At 41.2% G+C, this 1,907-nt stretch overlaps 1 protein-coding gene across 1 annotated transcript in view; it reads left to right on the forward strand.

Annotated features, from left to right (window-relative positions):
- Window positions 1–1,138, forward strand: part of LOC116699366 (tumor necrosis factor receptor superfamily member 14-like) — an 11,263-nt gene extending 10,125 nt beyond the window's left edge. Inside the window, exon 6 of the mRNA XM_032531901.1 lies at window positions 1,086–1,138. Within this exon, the coding sequence (XP_032387792.1) occupies window positions 1,086–1,138 (53 nt within the window). The remainder of the gene's footprint in view (window positions 1–1,085) is intronic.
- Window positions 1,139–1,907: the final 769 nt, after the last annotated feature.

Below are 1,907 nucleotides of genomic sequence, written 5' to 3' on the forward strand. Positions count from 1 at the left end.
GAAAATGGCTGGTGGATTTAAGACAAAACCTCTGTCAGTGGCTTGTTGATCTTTACATTAGTTCATTTCCTATCCTGCCTGGGATATATTCATATGGTTTGATAAAGAACTTATTGGACTTAAACTTATCATTGCACAGACAATAACAAGCAAAGCTGACCTCAATTTAGGTCGTTCTGTATGTCTCATCTCCGGTTTTTCCTGCATCTGCATTTGTTGTCAGAAAAACAAAGTATTTAAAGGTTCCCTGCTATATATAATCACAAGCAGTTACAGAGTCTGGCATGTGGGACTGCTGGGATTGGTTGAAGTTGCAGGAAACTCTGGTTGTTGGTCAAATTTGTGAAAACGTTGCGGGGAATTGTGGCTCGCACCAAAGTCAGCGATTGGTTGAATTTGCACAGTCAAAACATCACAAAATCCTGGAAGGACTGATTTATTGTGTTGACTTTAAGATTATAGGTATAGATTTAATTTTAAAGTTTGTGGGAAATGACCTTAAAGGTGCTCTGAGCGATTGCATGCATGTTTTAGTCTACAACATTTGTTGTCACATACAGCAAACTTCTCCTCTCTATCTGCTAGCTGCCTGTCCCCAGAACACACTGTAAAAACAACGTGGTCTCTGTAGACAGCCCAGGGTCTACAAACGGCAACAAAAACAAACTGTGCCCACCTGCACCATGAAGCGTACACAAACAGTGTTCCAGCGTTCCAGCCAATAACAGACAAGAAGGATTTGAGGAGGGGGTGGGGGGGGTTAGTGCGCCGAAGCACAAAGGGAGGAGACGGGATGAGGAGGAAGGATGGGCGAGCTAGTCTCGTTTTGGTTAAAAATACTTTGAACGTCAATTTTTTTCCTGAAATATGAAAGCTTGTGAAAGATTATATTTTGGGACTTGAGACAAAGAAATGTTATATTGTATACAATAATAATACATTTTTGTATTGCTTATTTTTGTCTGTTTCAAAAAACGTTTTTTAAATCCACTGAAAGGAAACCAGACAGATCTGCTGAAATGTAAAGATATCATATACCACTTTGTTCTCTTCACATTATGTAAACTGAACTGTATCATCTGTAGGAACAGCTGTCAGGGACACTGAGTGCTCTGAATTACCCTTTGTTGAAATGTAGAGTAAAGCTGCCTCGCCTTGATCGCTGGAAACCATGCACGTTCCGACTTTCTTAGCCGAGTGGTGATGAAAATCTTAATAATTAAAACTACGTCCAACTTCATAACTCAGGACAAAATCAGTATAATTAGACGATAAAGGCCAGTGCGCGTGGTTTGGTAGTCAAAAACAGCAAAGGCTTTGACCAATTTTAGTATATTAAGTTTATTTGTATGAACTATTTACCGTAAACAATATTCTGATAGATGCAGTAGAATATCACAAACTTGGAAAAAGAAAAATTCCCACATTCTAATCTTGCTTTTAACGTTTTGGGTCCCTCTCTTGACAAAGGTCCAGATGGACAGAGATTCTGCAAGATCAGAATGTGGATTTCTTTTTCAGAGTCACATTAGTACATTGAGTGAAACGTCTCTGTGCTAAACAATCGCCAGTTAAAGCTATTTCTAAAATCCCTGCCAACCATCATCAGGGCTGACAGCTCGGTGTCCTGATGAGCTACAGTCTGCAGGACAAACTTCACTGATGGTAGATACTCGGTATTCCTCTGCCAGGTTTCAGTAGAAGAGAAGAAATGTCTCGTTGGTAAGGGAGCGAGCGTTGAGCAGAGCCGTCCTGAAGAAGCTTGGTCTGGAGTGGCTTCAGTAGAGACAAGAGGCTGCAGGGGCCAGGTGTTTTCTCTCTGACATACCTGCCTTCAGACACAGATGTCTGTGTGTCTGGGGCTTGTAATGACAGGGAGGGAGAATGTCGGCCTTTAAGGAGTTCTC

This window comes from Etheostoma spectabile, chromosome 12, assembly GCF_008692095.1.
Source record: "Etheostoma spectabile isolate EspeVRDwgs_2016 chromosome 12, UIUC_Espe_1.0, whole genome shotgun sequence".
Taxonomy (NCBI): Eukaryota; Metazoa; Chordata; class Actinopteri; order Perciformes; family Percidae; genus Etheostoma; species Etheostoma spectabile.